The following is a 22,383-nucleotide window of genomic DNA, read 5'->3' as shown; positions in this document are numbered from 1 at the left end:
GGTCTAATCAGCGGTAGGGAGGTAATACGGTCTAATCAGCGGTAGGGAGGTAATACGGTCTAATCAGCAGTAGCGAGGTAATACTGTCTAATCAGCAGTAGGGAGGTAATACGGTCTAATCAGCAGTAGGGAGGTAATACGGTCTAATCAGCAGTAGGGAGGTAATACGGTCTAATCAGCAGTAGGGAGGTAATACAGTCTAATCAGCAGTAATACGGTCTAATCAGCGGTAGGGAGGTAATACGGTCTAATCAGCGGTAATACGGTCTAATCAGCAGTAATACGGTCTAATCAGCGGTAGGGAGGTAATACGGTCTAATCAGCGGTAATACGGTCTAATCAGCAGTAGGGAGGTAATACGGTCTAATCAGCGGTAGGGAGGTAATACTGTCTAATCAGCAGTAGGGAGGTAATAAGGTCTAATCAGCGGTAGGGAGGTAATACGGTCTAATCAGCGGTAATACTGTCTAATCAGCAGTAATACGGTCTAATCAGCAGTAATACGGTCTAATCAGCGGTAATACGGTCTAATCAGCAGTAGGGAGGTAATACGGTCTAATCAGCAGTAATACGGTCTAATCAGCGGTAGGGAGGTAATACGGTCTAATCAGCGGTAATACGGTCTAATCAGCGGTAATACGGTCTAATCAGCAGTAGGGAGGTAATACGGTCTAATCAGCAGTAGGGAGGTAATACGGTCTAATCAGCGGTAATACTGTCTAATCAGCAGTAGGGAGGTAATACGGTCTAATCAGCAGTAGGGAGGTAATACGGTCTAATCAGCAGTAGGGAGGTAATACGGTCTAATCAGCAGTAGGGAGGTAATACGGTCTAATCAGCAGTAGGGAGGTAATACGGTCTAATCAGCAGTAGGGAGGTAATACGGTCTAATCAGCAGTAGGGAGGTAATACGGTCTAATCAGCAGTAGGGAGGTAATACGGTCTAATCAGCGGTAATACGGTCTAATCAACAGTAATACGGTCTAATCAACAGTAATACGGTCTAATCAGCAGTAGGGAGGTAATACGGTCTAATCAGCAGTAGGGAGGTAATACGGTCTAATCAGCAGTAGGGAGGTAATACGGTCTAATCAGCAGTAGGGAGGTAATACGGTCTAATCAGCAGTAATACGGTCTAAATCAGCAGTAATACGGTCTAATCAGCGGTAGGGAGGTAATATGGTCTAATCAGCGGTAATACGGTCTAATCAGCAGTAATACGGTCTAATCAGCGGTAGGGAGGTAATATGGTCTAATCAGCGGTAATACGGTCTAATCAGCAGTAATACGGTCTAATCAGCAGTAGGGAGGTAATACGGTCTAATCAGCAGTATTACGGTCTAATCAGCAGTAGGGAGGTAATACGGTCTAATCAGCGGTAATACGGTCTAATCAGCGGTAGGGGGGTAATTGGGTCTAATCAGCAGTAGGGAGGTAATGCGGTCTAATCAGCAGTAGGGAGGTAATACAGTCTAATCAGCAGTAGGGAGGTAATACGGTCTAATCAGCAGTAATACGGTCTAATCAGCGGTAATGCGGTCTAATCAGCGGTAATACGGTCTAATCAGCAGTAATACAGTCTAATCAGCAGTAGGGAGGTAATACGGTCTAATCAGCGGTAATACGGTCTAATCAGCAGTAGGGAGGTAATATGGTCTAATCAGCAGTAGGGAGGTAATACGGTCTAATCAGCAGTAGGGAGGTAATACGGTCTAATCAGCGGTAATACGGTCTAATCAGCAGTAGCGAGGTAATTGGGTCTAATCAGCAGTAGGGAGGTAATACGGTCTAATCAGCAGTAGGGAGGTAATACGGTCTAATCAGCAGTAATATGGTCTAATCAGCGGTAGGGAGGTAATACGGTCTAATCAGCGGTAGGGAGGTAATACGGTCTAATCAGCATTAATACGGTCTAATCAGCAGTAATACGGTCTAATCAACAGTAGGGAGGTAATACGGTCTAATCAACAGTAGGGAGGTAATACAGTCTAATCAGCAGTAGGGAGGTAATACGGTCTAATCAACAGTAGGGAGGTAATACAGTCTAATCAGCAGTAGGGAGGTAATACGGTCTAATCAGCTGTAGGGAGGTAATACGGTCTAATCAGCGGTAGGGAGGTAATACGGTCTAATCAGCATTAATACGGTCTAATCAGCAGTAATACGGTCTAATCAACAGTAGGGAGGTAATACGGTCTAATCAGCAGTAGGGAGGTCTAATCAGCAGTAATACGGTCTAATCAGCAGTAGGGAGGTAATACGGTCTAATCAGCAGGTAGGGAGGTAATACGGTCTAATCAGCAGTAATACGGTCTAATCAGCAGTAGGGAGGTAATACGGTCTAATCAGCGGTAATAATCAGCGGTAAGGTAATACGGTCTAATCAGCAGTAGGGAGGTAATACGGTCTAATCAGCAGTAGGGAGGTAATACGGTCTAATCAGCAGTAGGGAGGTAATACGGTCTAATCAGCAGTAGGGAGGTAATACGGTCTAATCAGCAGTAGGGAGGTAATACGGTCTAATCAGCAGTAGGGAGGTAATACGGTCTAATCAGCAGTAGGGAGGTAATACGGTCTAATCAGCAGTAGGGAGGTAATACGGTCTAATCAGCAGTAGGGAGGTAATACGGTCTAATCAGCAGTAGGGAGGTAATACTAATCAGCAGTAGGGAGGTAATACAGTCTAATCAGCAGTAGGGAGGTAATACGGTCTAATCAGCAGTAGGGAGGTAATACGGTCTAATCAGCAGTAGGGAGGTAATACGGTCTAATCAGCAATAGGGAGGTAATACGGTCTAATCAGCAGTAGGGTGGTAATACGGTCTAAACAGCAGTAGGGAGGTAATACGGTCTAATCAGCAGTCTAATCAGCAGTAGGGAGGTAATACGGTCTAATCAGCAGTAGGGAGGTAATACGGTCTAATCAGCAGTAGGGAGGTAATACGGTCTAATCAGCAGTAGGGAGGTAATACGGTCTAATCAGCAGTAGGGAGGTAATACGGTCTAATCAGCAGTAGGGAGGTAATACGGTCTAATCAGCAGTAATACGGTCTAATCAGCAGTAGGGAGGTAAGATGGTCTAATCAGCAGTAGGGAGGTAATACGGTCTAATCAGCAGTAGGGAGGTAAGATGGTCTAATCAGCGGTAGGGAGGTTATACGGTCTAATCAGCAGTAGGGAGGTAATACGGTCTAATCAGCGGTAGGGAGGTAATACGGTCTAATCAGCAGTAGGGAGGTAATACGGTCTAATCAGCGGTAATACTGTCTAATCAGCAGTAGGGAGGTAATACGGTCTAATCAGCAGTAGGGAGGTAATACGGTCTAATCAGCGGTAGGGAGGTAATACGGTCTAATCAGCGGTAGGGAGGTAATACGGTCTAATCAGCAGTAATACGGTCTAATCAGCAGTAATACGGTCTAATCAGCAGTAATACGGTCTAATCAGCAGTAGGGAGGTAATACGGTCTAATCAGCAGTAATACGGTCTAATCAGCGGTAGGGAGGTAATACGGTCTAATCAGCAGTAGGGAGGTAATACGGTCTAATCAGCAGTAATACGGTCTAATCAGCAGTAATACGGTCTAATCAGCAGTAGGGAGGTAATACGGTCTAATCAGCGGTAGGGAGGTAATACGGTCTAATCAGCAGTAATACGGTCTAATCAGCAGTAATACGGTCTAATCAGCAGTAATACGGTCTAATCAGCAGTAATACGGTCTAATCAGCAGTAATACGGTCTAATCAGCAGTAATACGGTCTAATCAGCAGTAATACGGTCTAATCAGCAGTAGGGAGGTAATACGGTCTAATCAGCAGTAATACGGTCTAATCAGCAGTAGGGAGGTAATACGGTCTAATCAGCGGTAGGGAGGTAATACGGTCTAATCAGCGGTAGGGAGGTAATACGGTCTAATCAGCGGTAGGGAGGTAATACGGTCTAATCAGCAGTAGGGAGGTAATACGGTCTAATCAGCAGTAATACGGTCTAATCAGCGGTAGGGAGGTAATACGGTCTAATCAGCAGTAATACGGTCTAATCAGCGGTAATACGGTCTAATCAGCAGTAATACGGTCTAATCAGCAGTAATACGGTCTAATCAGCAGTAGGGAGGTAATACGGTCTAATCAGCAGTAGGGAGGTAATACAGTCTAATCAGCAGTAGGGAGGTAATACGGTCTAATCAGCAGTAGGGAGGTAATACGGTCTAATCAGCAGTAGGGAGGTAATACGGTCTAATCAGCAGTAATACGGTCTAATCAGCGGTAGCGAGGTAATACGGTCTAACATGTATGGTCGTGGTCTGTTTGTTCCCTGTAGCAGGGTCATGGTCTGTTTGTTCCCTGTAGCAGGGTCATGGTCTGTTTGTTCCCTGTAGCAGGGTCGTGGTCTCTATGTTCCCTGTAGCAGGGTCATGGTCTCTATGTTCCCTGTAGGAGGGTCATGGTCTGTTTGTTCCCTGTAGCAGGGTCGTGGTCTCTATGTTCCCTGTAGCAGGGTCGTGGTCTGTTTGTTCCCTGTAGCAGGGTCGTGGTCTCTATGTTCCCTGTAGGAGGGTCGTGGTCTCTATGTTCCCTGTAGCAGGGTCGTGGTCTGTTTGTTCCCTGTAGCAGGGTCGTGGTCTGTTTGTTCCCTGTAGCAGGGTCGTGGTCTGTTTGTTCCCTGTAGCAGGGTCGTGGTCTGTTTGTTCCCTGTAGCAGGGTCGTGGTCTCTATGTTCCCTGTTGCAGGGTCGTGGTCTGTTTGTTCCCTGTAGGAGGGTCGTGGTCTGTTTGGTCCCTGTAGCAGGGTCGTGGTCTGTTTGTTCCCTGTAGGAGGGTCGTGGTCTCTATGTTCCCTGTAGCAGGGTCGTGGTCTGTTTGTTCCCTGTAGGAGGGTCGTGGTCTGTTTGTTCCCTGTTGCAGGGTCGTGGTCTGTTTGTTCCCTGTAGCAGGGTCGTGGTCTGTTTGTTCCCTGTAGGAGGGTCGTGGTCTGTTTGTTCCCTGTAGGAGGGTCGTGGTCTGTTTGTTCCCTGTAGGAGGGTCGTGGTCTGTTTGTTCCCTGTAGCAGGGTTGTGGTCTCTATGTTCCCTGTTGCAGGGTCATGGTCTGTTTGTTCCCTGTAGGAGGGCCATGGTCTGTTTGTTCCCTGTAGGAGGGTCATGGTCTGTTTGTCTTCTGTAGGAGGGTCATGGTCTGTTTGTTCCCTGTAGGAGGCCATCACAGATGGGCTGGAGATAGCCGTGTCCCCCAGGAGCCTCCACAGTGAGCTGATGTGTCCCATCTGTCTGGACATGCTGAAGAACACCATGACAACCAAGGAATGTCTGCACCGCTTCTGTGCCGACTGCATCATCACCGCCCTCCGATCAGGGTATGTACCCCTACCCTAACCTACCTTAAAGTAACCTACCCTACCCATCATCACCGCCCTCCGATCAGGGTATGTACCCCTACCCTAACCTACCTTAAAGTAACCTGCCCTACCCATCATCACCGCCCTCCGATCAGGGTATGTACCCCTACCCTAACCTACCCTAAAGTAACCTACCCTACCCGTCATCACCGCCCTCCGATCAGGGTATGTACCCCTACCCTAACCTACCTTAAAGTAACCTACCCTACCCGTCATCACCGCCCTCCGATCAGGGTATGTACCCCTACCCTAACCTACCTTAAAGTAACCTACCCTACCCATCATCACCGCCCTCCGATCAGGGTATGTATCCCTACCCTAACCTACCTTAAAGTAACCTACCCTACCCATCATCACCGCCCTCCGATCAGGGTATGTACCCCTACCCTAACCTACCTTAAAGTAACCTGCCCTACCCATCATCACCGCCCTCCGATCAGGGTATGTACCCCTACCCTAACCTACCTTAAAGTAACCTACCCTACCCATCATCACCGCCCTCCGATCAGGGTATGTACCCCTACCCTAACCTACCTTAAAGTAACCTACCCTACCCATCATCACCGCCCTCCGATCAGGGTATGTACCCCTACCCTAACCTACCCTAAAGTAACCTACCCTACCCATCATCACCGCCCTCCGATCAGGGTATGTACCCCTACCCTAACCTACCTTAAAGTAACCTACCCTACCCGTCATCACCGCCCTCCGATCAGGGTATGTACCCCTACCCTAACCTACCTTAAAGTAACCTACCCTACCCATCATCACCGCCCTCCGATCAGGGTATGTACCCCTACCCTAACCTACCCTAAAGTAACCTACCCTACCCATCATCACCGCCCTCCGATCAGGGTATGTACCCCTACCCTAACCTACCTTAAAGTAACCTACCCTACCCATCATCACCGCCCTCCGATCAGGGTATGTACCCCTACCCTAACCTAACTTAAAGTAACCTACCCTACCCATCATCACCGCCCTCCGATCAGGGTATGTATCCCTACCCTAACCTACCCTAAAGTAACCTACCCTACCCATCATCACCGCCCTCCGATCAGGGTATGTACCCCTACCCTAACCTACCCTAAAGTTACCACACCTACCCATCATCACCGCCCTCAGATCAGTGTATGTTATGATTATGTTGTGTCGTCCACCCCTCAACTCAACTGCCTTCCTTAGTTTGAGTATAAACCACCATGCTACTGTTGACACACCACCACCACATGCTACTGTTGACACACCACCACCACCACCACCATGCTACTGTTGACACACCACCACCACCACCTGCTACTGTTGACACCACACCACCACCACCACATGCTACTGTTGACACCACACCACCACCACCACATGCTACTGTTGACACAACACCACCACCACATGCTGCTGTTGACACCACCACATGCTACTGTTGACACAACACCACCACCACCACCACATGCTACTGTTGACACAACACCACCACCACCACATGCTACTGTTGACACAACACCACCACCACCACCACCACCTGCTACTGTTGACACAACACCACCACCACCACCTGCTACTGTTGACACCACAGCACCACCACCACATGCTACTGTTGACACAACACCACCACCACATGCTACTGTTGACACAACACCACCACCACCACCTGCTACTGTTGACACCACAGCACCACCACCACATGCTACTGTTGACACACCACCAGCACCACCACCACCACCTTCTACTGTTGACACAACACCACCACCACCACCACCTGCTACTGTTGACACCACACCACCACCACCACATGCTACTGTTGACACCACACCACCACCACCACATGCTACTGTTGACACAACACCACCACCAACACCACATGCTACTGTTGACACAACACCACCATCACCACATGCTACTGTTGACACACCACCACCATCACTACCTGCTACTGTTGACACAACACCACCACATGCTACTGTTGACACAACACCACCACCACCACCACATGCTACTGTTGACACAACACCACCACCACCACCACATGCTACTGTTGACACAACACCACCACCACCACCACATGCTACTGTTGACACACCACCAGCACCACCACCACCTGCTACTGTTGACAGACCACCACCACCACCACCACATGCTACTGTTGACACACCACCACCACCACCACCACCTGCTACTGTTGACACACCAACACCACCACATGCTACTGTTGACACAACACCACCACAACCACATGCTACTGTTGACACAACACCACCACCACTACCTGCTACTGTTGACACAACACCACCACCACCACATGCTACTGTTGACACAACACCACCACATGCTACTGTTGACACAACACCACCACCACCACATGCTACTGTTGACACACCACCAGCACCACCACCACCTTCTACTGTTGACACACCACCACCACCACCACATGCTACTGTTGACACAACACCACCACCACCACCACTACCTGCTACTGTTGACACAACAACACCACCACCACCTGCTACTGTTGACACCACACCACTACCACCACATGCTACTGTTGACACCACACCACCACCACCACATGCTACTGTTGACACAACACCACCACCACATGCTGCTGTTGACACCACCACATGCTACTGTTGGCACAACACCACCACCACCACATGCTGCTGTTGACACCACCACATGCTACTGTTGACACAACACCACCACCACCACCACATGCTACTGTTGACACAACACCACCACCACCACCACCACCTGCTACTGTTGACACCACACCACCACCACCACCTGCTACTGTTGACACCACACCACCACCACCACATGCTACTGTTGACACCACACCACCACCACCACATGCTTCTACTGTTGACACAACACCACCACTACCACATGCTACTGTTGACACCACACCACCACCACCACATGCTACTGTTGACACAACACCACCACCACCACCACCTGCTACTGTTGACACCACACCACCACCACCACATGCTACTGTTGACACACCACCACCACCACATGCTACTGTTGACACAACACCACCACCACCACCTGCTACTGTTGACACAACACCACCACCACCACCTGCTACTGTTGACACACCACCACCACCACCACCATGCTACTGTTGACACACCACCACCACCACATGCTACTGTTGACACACCACCACCACCACCACCACATGCTACTGTTGACACAACACCACCACATGCTACTGTTGACACAACACCACCACCACATGCTACTGTTGACACAACACCACCACCACCACCACATGCTACTGTTGACACAACACCACCACCACCACCACATGCTACTGTTGACACACCACCAGCACCACCACCACCTGCTACTGTTGACAGACCACCACCACCACATGCTACTGTTGACACACCACCACCACCACCACCACCTGCTACTGTTGACACACCAACACCACCACATGCTACTGTTGACACAACACCACCACAACCACATGCTACTGTTGACACAACACCACCACCACTACCTGCTACTGTTGACACAACACCACCACCACCACATGCTACTGTTGACACAACACCACCACATGCTACTGTTGACACAACACCACCACCACCACATGCTACTGTTGACACACCACCAGCACCACCACCACCTTCTACTGTTGACACACCACCACCACATGCTACTGTTGACACAACACCACCACCACCACCACTACCTGCTACTGTTGACACAACAACACCACCACCACCACCACCTGCTACTGTTGACACCACACCACTACCACCACATGCTACTGTTGACACCACACCACCACCACCACATGCTACTGTTGACACAACACCACCACCACATGCTGCTGTTGACACCACCACATGCTACTGTTGGCACAACACCACCACCACCACATGCTGCTGTTGACACCACCACATGCTGCTGTTGACACCACCACATGCTACTGTTGACACAACACCACCACCACCACCACATGCTACTGTTGACACAACACCACCACCACCACCACCACCTGCTACTGTTGACACCACACCACCACCACCACCTGCTACTGTTGACACCACACCACCACCACCACATGCTACTGTTGACACAACACCACCACCACCACATGCTTCTACTGTTGACACAACACCACCACTACCACATGCTACTGTTGACACCACACCACCACCACCACATGCTACTGTTGACACACCACCACCACCACCTGCTACTGTTGACACCACACCACCACATGCTACTGTTGACACAACACCACCACCACATGCTACTGTTGACACAACACCACCACCACCACCTGCTACTGTTGACACACCACCACCACCACCACCTGCTACTGTTGACACACCACCACCACCACCACCATGCTACTGTTGACACACCACCACCACCACATGCTACTGTTGACACACCACCACCACCACCACCACCACCACCACCACATGCTACTGTTGACACAACACCACCACCACCTGCTACTGTTGACACAACACCACCACCACCACATGCTACTGTTGACACAACACCACCACCACCACCACATGCTACTGTTGACACAACACCACCACCACCACCTGCTACTGTTGACACACCACCACCATGCTACTGTTGACACACCACCACCACCACATGCTACTGTTGACACACCACCACCACCACCACATGCTACTGTTGACACCACACCACCACCACCACATGCTACTGTTGACACCACCACATGCTACTGTTGACACAACACCACCACCACCACATGCTACTGTTGACACACCACCAGCACCACCACCACCTTCTACTGTTGACACAGCACCACCACCACCACCACCTGCTACTGTTGACACCACCACACCACCACCACCACATTCTACTGTTGACACAAGACCACCACCACCACATGCTGCTGTTGACACCACCACATGCTACTGTTGACACAACACCACCACCACCACATACTACTGTTGACACAACACCACCACCACCACCTGCTACTGTTGACATACCACCACCACCACCACCACCTGCTACTGTTGACACAACACCACCACCACCATCTGCTACTGTTGACACCACAGCGCCACCACCACATGCTACTGTTGACACAACACCACCACCACCACATGCTTTTGTGTGATCACCACCAGCACCACCACTACCTTCTACTGTTGACACAACACCACCACCACCACCTGCTACTGTTGACACAACACCACCACCACCACATGCTACTGTTGACACCACACCACCACCACCACATGCTACTGTTGACACAACACCACCACCACCACCACATGCTACTGTTGACACCACACCACCACCACCACATGCTACTGTTGACACAACACCACCACCACCACCTGCTACTGTTGACACAACACCACCACCACCACCTGCTACTGTTGACACAACACCACCACCACCACATGCTACTGTTGACACCACACCACCACCACCACATGCTACTGTTGACACAACACCACCACCACATGCTACTGTTGACACAACACCACCACCACATGCTACTGTTGACACAACACCACCACCACCACCACATGCTACTGTTGACACAACACCACCACCACCACATGCTACTGTTGACACAACACCACCACCACCACCTGCTACTGTTGACACCACAGCACCACCACCACATGCTACTGTTGACACAACACCACCACCACCACATGCTACTGTTGACACACCACCAGCACCACCACCACCTTCTACTGTTGACACAACACCACCACCACACATGCTACTGTTGACACAACACCACCACCACCACATGCTACTGTTGACACACCACCAGCACCACCACCACCTTCTACTGTTGACACAACATCACCACCACCACATGCTACTGTTGACACAACACCACCACCTGCTACTGTTGACAGACCACCACCACCACATGCTACTGTTGACACAACACCACCACCACATGCTACTGTTGACACAACACCACCACCACATGCTACTGTTGACACAACACCACCACCACTACCTGCTACTGTTGACACAACACCACCACCACCACCTGCTACTGTTGACACACCAACACCACCACATGCTACTGTTGACACAACACCACCACAACCACATGCTACTGTTGACACAACACCACCACCACTACCTGCTACTGTTGACACAACACCACCACCACCACATGCTACTGTTGACACAACACCACCACATGCTACTGTTGACACAACACCACCACCACCACATGCTACTGTTGACACACCACCAGCACCACCACCACCTTCTACTGTTGACACACCACCACCACCACCACATGCTACTGTTGACACAACACCACCACCACCACCACTACCTGCTACTGTTGACACAACAACACCACCACCACCACCACCTGCTACTGTTGACACCACACCACCACCACCACATGCTACTGTTGACACAACACCACCACCACATGCTGCTGTTGACACCACCACATGCTACTGTTGGCACAACACCACCACCACCACATGCTGCTGTTGACACCACCACATGCTGCTGTTGACACCACCACATGCTACTGTTGACACAACACCACCACCACCACCACATGCTACTGTTGACACAACACCACCACCACCACCACCACCTGCTACTGTTGACACCACACCACCACCACCACCTGCTACTGTTGACACCACACCACCACCACCACATGCTACTGTTGACACAACACCACCACCACCACATGCTTCTACTGTTGACACAACACCACCACTACCACATGCTACTGTTGACACCACACCACCACCACCACATGCTACTGTTGACACAACACCACCACCACCACCACCACCTGCTACTGTTGACACCACACCACCACCACCACATGCTACTGTTGACACAACACCACCACCACATGCTACTGTTGACACAACACCACCACCACCACCTGCTACTGTTGACACACCACCACCACCACCACCATGCTACTGTTGACACACCACCACCACCACATGCTACTGTTGACACACCACCACCACCACCACCACATGCTACTGTTGACACAACACCACCACCACCACCACCTGCTACTGTTGACACCACACCACCACCACCACATGCTACTGTTGACACAACACCACTACCACCACCACATGCTACTGTTGACACAACACCACCACCACCACCTGCTACTGTTGACACACCACCACCACCACCATGCTACTGTTGACACACCACCACCACCACATGCTACTGTTGACACACCACCACCACCACCACCACCACATGCTACTGTTGACACCACACCACCACCACCACATGCTACTGTTGACACCACCACATGCTACTGTTGACACAACACCACCACCACCACATGCTACTGTTGACACACCACCAGCACCACCACCACCTTCTACTGTTGACACAGCACCACCACCACCACCACCTGCTACTGTTGACACCACCACACCACCACCACCACATGCTACTGTTGACACAAGACCACCACCACCACATGCTGCTGTTGACACCACCACATGCTACTGTTGACACAACACCACCACCACCACATACTACTGTTGACACAACACCACCACCACCACATGCTACTGTTGACATACCACCACCACCACCACCTGCTACTGTTGACACAACACCACCACCACCATCTGCTACTGTTGACACCACAGCGCCACCACCACATGCTACTGTTGACACAACACCACCACCACCACATGCTTTTGTGTGATCACCACCAGCACCACCACTACCTTCTACTGTTGACACAACACCACCACCACCACATGCTACTGTTGACACAACACCACCACCACCACCTGCTACTGTTGACACAACACCACCACCACCACATGCTACTGTTGACACCACACCACCACCACCACATGCTACTGTTGACACAACACCACCACCACCACCACATGCTGCTGTTGACACCACCACATGCTACTGTTGACACAACACCACCACCACATGCTACTGTTGACACAACACCACCACCACCACCACATGCTACTGTTGACACAACACCACCACCACCACATGCTACTGTTGACACAACACCACCACCACCACCTGCTACTGTTGACACCACAGCACCACCACCACATGCTACTGTTGACACAACACCACCACCACCACATGCTACTGTTGACACACCACCAGCACCACCACCACCTTCTACTGTTGACACAACACCACCACCACACATGCTACTGTTGACACAACACCACCACCACCACATGCTACTGTTGACACACCACCAGCACCACCACCACCTTCTACTGTTGACACAACATCACCACCACCACATGCTACTGTTGACACAACACCACCACCACCACCTGCTACTGTTGACACAACACCACCACCTGCTACTGTTGACAGACCACCACCACCACATGCTACTGTTGACACAACACCACCACCACATGCTACTGTTGACACAACACCACCACCACATGCTACTGTTGACACAACACCACCACCACTACCTGCTACTGTTGACACAACACCACCACCACCACCTGCTACTGTTGACACACCAACACCACCACATGCTACTGTTGACACAACACCACCACAACCACATGCTACTGTTGACACAACACCACCACCACTACCTGCTACTGTTGACACAACACCACCACCACCACATGCTACTGTTGACACAACACCACCACATGCTACTGTTGACACAACACCACCACCACCACATGCTACTGTTGACACACCACCAGCACCACCACCACCTTCTACTGTTGACACACCACCACCACCACCACATGCTACTGTTGACACAACACCACCACCACTACCTGCTACTGTTGACACAACAACACCACCACCACCACCACCTGCTACTGTTGACACCACACCACCACCACCACATGCTACTGTTGACACAACACCACCACCACATGCTGCTGTTGACACCACCACATGCTACTGTTGGCACAACACCACCACCACCACATGCTGCTGTTGACACCACCACATGCTGCTGTTGACACCACCACATGCTACTGTTGACACAACACCACCACCACCACCACCACATGCTACTGTTGACACAACACCACCACCACCACCACCACCACCTGCTACTGTTGACACCACACCACCACCACCACCTGCTACTGTTGACACCACACCACCACCACCACATGCTACTGTTGACACAACACCACCACCACCACATGCTTCTACTGTTGACACAACACCACCACTACCACATGCTACTGTTGACACCACACCACCACCACCACATGCTACTGTTGACACAACACCACCACCACCACCACCACCTGCTACTGTTGACACCACACCACCACCACCACATGCTACTGTTGACACAACACCACCACCACATGCTACTGTTGACACAACACCACCACCACCACCTGCTACTGTTGACACACCACCACCACCACCACCATGCTACTGTTGACACACCACCACCACCACATGCTACTGTTGACACACCACCACCACCACCACCACATGCTACTGTTGACACAACACCACCACCACCACCACCTGCTACTGTTGACACCACACCACCACCACCACATGCTACTGTTGACACAACACCACCACCACCACCACATGCTACTGTTGACACAACACACCACCACCACCACATGCTACTGTTGACACACCACCACCACCACCATGCTACTGTTGACACACCACCACCACCACATGCTACTGTTGACACACCACCACCACCACCACCACCACATGCTACTGTTGACACCACCACATGCTACTTTTGACACAACACCACCACCACCACATGCTACTGTTGACACACCACCAGCACCACCACCACCTTCTACTGTTGACACAGCACCACCACCACCACCACCTGCTACTGTTGACACCACCACACCACCACCACCACATGCTACTGTTGACACAAGACCACCACCACCACATGCTGCTGTTGACACCACCACATGCTACTGTTGACACAACACCACCACCACCACATACTACTGTTGACACAACACCACCACCACCACCACCTGCTACTGTTGACACCACACCACCACCACCACATGCTACTGTTGACACAACACCACCACCACCACCACATGCTACTGTTGACACAACACCACCACCACCACCTGCTACTGTTGACACACCACCACCACCACCATGCTACTGTTGACACACCACCACCACCACATGCTACTGTTGACACACCACCACCACCACCACCACCACATGCTACTGTTGACACCACCACATGCTACTTTTGACACAACACCACCACCACCACATGCTACTGTTGACACACCACCAGCACCACCACCACCTTCTACTGTTGACACAGCACCACCACCACCACCACCTGCTACTGTTGACACCACCACACCACCACCACCACATGCTACTGTTGACACAAGACCACCACCACCACATGCTGCTGTTGACACCACCACATGCTACTGTTGACACAACACCACCACCACCACATACTACTGTTGACACAACACCACCACCACCACATGCTACTGTTGACATACCACCACCACCACCACCTGCTACTGTTGACACAACACCACCACCACCATCTGCTACTGTTGACACCACAGCGCCACCACCACATGCTACTGTTGACACAACACCACCACCACCACATGCTTTTGTGTGATCACCACCAGCACCACCACTACCTTCTACTGTTGACACAACACCACCACCACCACATGCTACTGTTGACACAACACCACCACCACCACCTGCTACTGTTGACACAACACCACCACCACCACATGCTACTGTTGACACCACACCACCACCACCACATGCTACTGTTGACACAACACCACCACCACCACCACATGCTGCTGTTGACACCACCACATGCTACTGTTGACACAACACCACCACCACATGCTACTGTTGACACAACACCACCACCACCACCACATGCTACTGTTGACACAACACCACCACCACCACATGCTACTGTTGACACAACACCACCACCACCACCTGCTACTGTTGACACCACAGCACCACCACCACCACATGCTACTGTTGACACAACACCACCACCACCACATGCTACTGTTGACACACCACCAGCACCACCACCACCTTCTACTGTTGACACAACACCACCACCACACATGCTACTGTTGACACAACACCACCACCACCACATGCTACTGTTGACACACCACCAGCACCACCACCACCTTCTACTGTTGACACAACATCACCACCACCACATGCTACTGTTGACACAACACCACCATCACCACATGCTACTGTTGACACACCACCACCATCACTACCTGCTACTGTTGACACAACACCACCACATGCTACTGTTGACACAACACCACCACCACCACCACATGCTACTGTTGACACAACACCACCACCACCACCACATGCTACTGTTGACACAACACCACCACCACCACCACATGCTACTGTTGACACACCACCAGCACCACCACCACCTGCTACTGTTGACAGACCACCACCACCACATGCTACTGTTGACACACCACCACCACCACCACCACCTGCTACTGTTGACACACCAACACCACCACATGCTACTGTTGACACAACACCACCACAACCACATGCTACTGTTGACACAACACCACCACCACTACCTGCTACTGTTGACACAACACCACCACCACCACATGCTACTGTTGACACAACACCACCACATGCTACTGTTGACACACCACCAGCACCACCACCACCTTCTACTGTTGACACACCACCACCACCACCACATGCTACTGTTGACACAACACCACCACCACCACCACTACCTGCTACTGTTGACACAACAACACCACCACCACCACCACCTGCTACTGTTGACACCACACCACTACCACCACATGCTACTGTTGACACCACACCACCACCACCACATGCTACTGTTGACACAACACCACCACCACATGCTGCTGTTGACACCACCACATGCTACTGTTGACACCACCACATGCTACTGTTGACACAACACCACCACCACCACCACATGCTACTGTTGACACAACACCACCACCACCACCACCACCTGCTACTGTTGACACCACACCACCACCACCACCTGCTACTGTTGACACCACACCACCACCACCACATGCTACTGTTGACACAACACCACCACCACCACATGCTTCTACTGTTGACACAACACCACCACTACCACATGCTACTGTTGACACCACACCACCACCACCACATGCTACTGTTGACACAACACCACCACCACCACCACCTGCTACTGTTGACACCACACCACCACCACCACATGCTACTGTTGACACAACACCACCACCACATGCTACTGTTGACACAACACCACCACCACCACCTGCTACTGTTGACACACCACCACCACCACCACCATGCTACTGTTGACACACCACCACCACCACATGCTACTGTTGACACACCACCACCACCACCACCACCACATGCTACTGTTGACACAACACCACCATCACTACCTGCTACTGTTGACACAACACCACCACATGCTACTGTTGACACAACACCACCACCACCACCACATGCTACTGTTGACACAACACCACCACCACCACCACATGCTACTGTTGACACAACACCACCACCACCACCACATGCTACTGTTGACACACCACCAGCACCACCACCACCTGCTACTGTTGACAGACCACCACCACCACATGCTACTGTTGACACACCACCACCACCACCACCACCTGCTACTGTTGACACACCAACACCACCACATGCTACTGTTGACACAACACCACCACAACCACATGCTACTGTTGACACAACACCACCACCACTACCTGCTACTGTTGACACAACACCACCACCACCACATGCTACTGTTGACACAACACCACCACATGCTACTGTTGACACAACACCACCACCACCACATGTTACTGTTGACACACCACCAGCACCACCACCACCTTCTACTGTTGACACACCACCACCACCACCACATGCTACTGTTGACACAACACCACCACCACCACCACTACCTGCTACTGTTGACACAACAACACCACCACCACCACCACCTGCTACTGTTGACACCACACCACTACCACCACATGCTACTGTTGACACCACACCACCACCACCACATGCTACTGTTGACACAACACCACCACCACATGCTGCTGTTGACACCACCACATGCTACTGTTGGCACAACACCACCACCACCACATGCTGCTGTTGACACCACCACATGCTGCTGTTGACACCACCACATGCTACTGTTGACACAACACCACCACCACCACCACATGCTACTGTTGACACAACACCACCACCACCACCACCACCTGCTACTGTTGACACCACACCACCACCACCACCTGCTACTGTTGACACCACACCACCACCACCACATGCTACTGTTGACACAACACCACCACCACCACATGCTTCTACTGTTGACACAACACCACCACCACATGCTACTGTTGACACAACACCACCACCACCACCTGCTACTGTTGACACACCACCACCACCACCACCATGCTACTGTTGACACACCACCACCACCACATGCTACTGTTGACACACCACCACCACCACCACCACCACATGCTACTGTTGACACAACACCACCACCACCTGCTACTGTTGACACCACACCACCACCACCACATGCTACTGTTGACACAACACCACTACCACCACATGCTACTGTTGACACAACACCACCACCACCACCACATGCTACTGTTGACACAACACCACCACCACCACCTGCTACTGTTGACACACCACCACCACCACATGCTACTGTTGACACCACCACATGCTACTGTTGACACAACACCACCACCACCACATGCTACTGTTGACACACCACCAGCACCACCACCACCTTCTACTGTTGACACAGCACCACCACCACCACCACCTGCTACTGTTGACACCACCACACCACCACCACCACATTCTACTGTTGACACAAGACCACCACCACCACATGCTGCTGTTGACACCACCACATGCTACTGTTGACACAACACCACCACCACCACATACTACTGTTGACACAACACCACCACCACCACATGCTACTGTTGACATACCACCACCACCACCACCACCTGCTACTGTTGACACAACACCACCACCACCATCTGCTACTGTTGACACCACAGCGCCACCACCACATGCTACTGTTGACACAACACCACCACCACCACATGCTTTTGTGTGATCACCACCAGCACCACCACTACCTTCTACTGTTGACACAACACCACCACCACCACCTGCTACTGTTGACACAACACCACCACCACCACATGCTACTGTTGACACCACACCACCACCACCACATGCTACTGTTGACACAACACCACCACCACCACCACATGCTACTGTTGACACCACACCACCACCACCACATGCTACTGTTGACACAACACCACCACCACCACCTGCTACTGTTGACACAACACCACCACCACCACCTGCTACTGTTGACACAACACCACCACCACCACATGCTACTGTTGACACCACACCACCACCACCACATGCTACTGTTGACACAACACCACCACCACCACCACATGCTACTGTTGACACAACACCACCACCACCACATGCTACTGTTGACACAACACCACCACCACCACCTGCTACTGTTGACACCACAGCACCACCACCACATGCTACTGTTGACACAACACCACCACCACCACATGCTACTGTTGACACACCACCAGCACCACCACCACATGCTACTGTTGACACAACACCACCACCACCACCACATGCTGCTGTTGACACCACCACATGCTACTGTTGACACAACACCACCACCACATGCTACTGTTGACACAACACCACCACCACCACCACATGCTACTGTTGACACAACACCACCACCACCACATGCTACTGTTGACACAACACCACCACCACCACCTGCTACTGTTGACACCACAGCACCACCACCACCACATGCTACTGTTGACACAACACCACCACCACCACATGCTACTGTTGACACACCACCAGCACCACCACCACCTTCTACTGTTGACACAACACCACCACCACACATGCTACTGTTGACACAACACCACCACCACCACATGCTACTGTTGACACACCACCAGCACCACCACCACCTTCTACTGTTGACACAACATCACCACCACCACATGCTACTGTTGACACAACACCACCATCACCACATGCTACTGTTGACACACCACCACCATCACTACCTGCTACTGTTGACACAACACCACCACATGCTACTGTTGACACAACACCACCACCACCACCACATGCTACTGTTGACACAACACCACCACCACCACCACATGCTACTGTTGACACAACACCACCACCACCACCACATGCTACTGTTGACACACCACCAGCACCACCACCACCTGCTACTGTTGACAGACCACCACCACCACATGCTACTGTTGACACACCACCACCACCACCACCACCTGCTACTGTTGACACACCAACACCACCACATGCTACTGTTGACACAACACCACCACAACCACATGCTACTGTTGACACAACACCACCACCACTACCTGCTACTGTTGACACAACACCACCACCACCACATGCTACTGTTGACACAACACCACCACATGCTACTGTTGACACACCACCAGCACCACCACCACCTTCTACTGTTGACACACCACCACCACCACCACATGCTACTGTTGACACAACACCACCACCACCACCACTACCTGCTACTGTTGACACAACAACACCACCACCACCACCACCTGCTACTGTTGACACCACACCACTACCACCACATGCTACTGTTGACACCACACCACCACCACCACATGCTACTGTTGACACAACACCACCACCACATGCTGCTGTTGACACCACCACATGCTACTGTTGACACCACCACATGCTACTGTTGACACAACACCACCACCACCACCACATGCTACTGTTGACACAACACCACCACCACCACCACCACCTGCTACTGTTGACACCACACCACCACCACCACCTGCTACTGTTGACACCACACCACCACCACCACATGCTACTGTTGACACAACACCACCACCACCACATGCTTCTACTGTTGACACAACACCACCACTACCACATGCTACTGTTGACACCACACCACCACCACCACATGCTACTGTTGACACAACACCACCACCACCACCACCTGCTACTGTTGACACCACACCACCACCACCACATGCTACTGTTGACACAACACCACCACCACATGCTACTGTTGACACAACACCACCACCACCACCTGCTACTGTTGACACACCACCACCACCACCACCATGCTACTGTTGACACACCACCACCACCACATGCTACTGTTGACACACCACCACCACCACCACCACCACATGCTACTGTTGACACAACACCACCATCACTACCTGCTACTGTTGACACAACACCACCACATGCTACTGTTGACACAACACCACCACCACCACCACATGCTACTGTTGACACAACACCACCACCACCACCACATGCTACTGTTGACACAACACCACCACCACCACCACATGCTACTGTTGACACACCACCAGCACCACCACCACCTGCTACTGTTGACAGACCACCACCACCACATGCTACTGTTGACACACCACCACCACCACCACCACCTGCTACTGTTGACACACCAACACCACCACATGCTACTGTTGACACAACACCACCACAACCACATGCTACTGTTGACACAACACCACCACCACTACCTGCTACTGTTGACACAACACCACCACCACCACATGCTACTGTTGACACAACACCACCACATGCTACTGTTGACACAACACCACCACCACCACATGTTACTGTTGACACACCACCAGCACCACCACCACCTTCTACTGTTGACACACCACCACCACCACCACATGCTACTGTTGACACAACACCACCACCACCACCACTACCTGCTACTGTTGACACAACAACACCA

General features: G+C 51.6%; 1 protein-coding gene across 3 annotated transcripts in view; it reads left to right on the top strand.

The window, feature by feature from the left end:
- rnf2 (ring finger protein 2) overlaps positions 1-22,383 on the top strand; it is a 64,517-nt gene that overhangs the window by 16,101 nt on the left and 26,033 nt on the right. For all 3 annotated transcript variants that reach the window (XM_064992034.1, XM_064992032.1, XM_064992033.1), the window contains exon 3: positions 5,191-5,351. In XM_064992034.1, coding sequence (XP_064848106.1) covers positions 5,191-5,351 — 161 coding nt within the window. The remainder of the gene's footprint in view (positions 1-5,190; positions 5,352-22,383) is intronic.

This window comes from Oncorhynchus masou, chromosome 17 (assembly GCF_036934945.1).
Source record: "Oncorhynchus masou masou isolate Uvic2021 chromosome 17, UVic_Omas_1.1, whole genome shotgun sequence".
NCBI classification, from domain to species: Eukaryota; Metazoa; Chordata; class Actinopteri; order Salmoniformes; family Salmonidae; genus Oncorhynchus; species Oncorhynchus masou.
This window is presented reverse-complemented; position numbering and strand designations above follow the sequence as displayed.